This window comes from Plasmodium cynomolgi, chromosome 7 (assembly GCF_000321355.1).
Source record: "Plasmodium cynomolgi strain B DNA, chromosome 7, whole genome shotgun sequence".
NCBI classification, from domain to species: Eukaryota; Apicomplexa; class Aconoidasida; order Haemosporida; family Plasmodiidae; genus Plasmodium; species Plasmodium cynomolgi.
The window spans coordinates 1,457,812-1,459,284 of NC_020400.1; the positions used below are offsets into that span (position 1 = coordinate 1,457,812).

The 1,473-nt window shown below is 38.1% G+C and overlaps 1 protein-coding gene across 1 annotated transcript in view; it reads left to right on the forward strand.

Moving 5' to 3' along the window:
* PCYB_074340 (phist protein) overlaps window positions 1–676 on the forward strand; it is a gene marked incomplete at both ends in the record, with an annotated part of 1,184 nt that extends 508 nt beyond the window's left edge. Inside the window, one exon of the mRNA XM_004221832.1 lies at window positions 26–676. Within this exon, the coding sequence (XP_004221880.1) occupies window positions 26–676 (651 nt within the window). The remainder of the gene's footprint in view (window positions 1–25) is intronic.
* Window positions 677–1,473: the final 797 nt, after the last annotated feature.

The following is a 1,473-nucleotide window of genomic DNA, read 5'->3' on the forward strand; positions in this document are numbered from 1 at the left end:
TGGACGCATTCCATCTCATGTGAAGGGATTCAGAAGACCCCATTTAACGGAGGACGGAGAATTGGCCTTTCACCCAAAAAAAGGTAGTAGCAGAGATACAGATTTGTCACCAGCAATTCAAAAAATATATAAAGATATGGAAAGATGTTTCTCGAAAAAGTACACAAATCTGTTGACTGAAAGGGATAAAAAAAGGTGGATTAAAAATGTGATGCTTTTTAGAAATTACAACTCGCAAGATATGACTGATGAAGAATTGAGCGAAAGGATTGATAAATTAAAAGGGCCTGTAGATACTAAGACCATGATTTTTGTGTGGAATTATGTCCACGACCATGAGAAGAAAAAATATATTCTCATGGTGGAAGGCATGCGAGAAACATGCAGAAGATTGGCTGACTATTACAATGTCCCCTGGGAGTACGAAACGGAGAAATTTAGATACGTTCACGATAAAATGATAAAAATGTTAATGAAAAGAGAAAATTTTGAAATAAAAAACATCAAGGATTTTGCTACTGATGAGCCTATATGTGCCAGATGGGAATTTCAGAGGTACCTAAAACTTAAGCGGAGGTCATGGGCCGATTTTACTCGGCGTATGGAAAGAAAGTGGACCAAAAAGTTGCAGCATTCATTTAGGAGCGGTAAATACATGGGCATGTATTGGATGTGATTTGAACCTGGACAAAAGGGGGTAGCGATGGTGTTGGCTATAATCCTTGGGCAAAGCCTACCGAGGTGCCGAGCTGCTCATGACGCAGTGCTTCCCCAGATTTGGCCCCCCTTTTTAGTGGCACCTTTAATTTCGGCGCGCTCGCAGCACGTGTTGTACGCGCGTGAAAGGGGAGGTGCCTCCGTTTCGTCAATTGTCTTTCTTTCATTTTGAGTTATATTTTGAATTAGTTTTTGAGTTATATTTTGAATTACATTTTGAGTTATATTTTGAATTACATTTTGAGTTATATTTTGCATTACATTTTGAATGTTTTTTTGACCCCATTTGAACCATTCTTTCTTGATAACCGCGTGAAAACATCTCCTTTAACAATTGTTTGCAAAATGGTCTGCAATTTGGAGGCGCCATTGGCGGTGGTAGACCAAGATGAGCGCCTACGAGCGAATGCACCGAGATAGCATCTACCTCGGCTGAGCACACTCTGCGGAGTAACCGCACCAGTGAAGATTCTATAGCAGCTGGCGTGAAATTGAATACATTTTGAGGGAAAATGTACACACAGTGCGAATACGTCGAAGGGTAACTTCTTTATCCCATCATTAATTTTAGGCATAGATCGTTTTGAGGAGAATCCCTTGTGATACATAATAAGGTACGTTTCTTAAAATACAAACTTAGGAAAAAAAAAAAAATAAATAAAAAAAAAAAAAAATAAAATAAATAAATAAAGAAGGAAGGAAGGAAAGAAAGAAAAAAAAACGGTGCAACATTTTAAAACGGAATTTTTTTCTTTC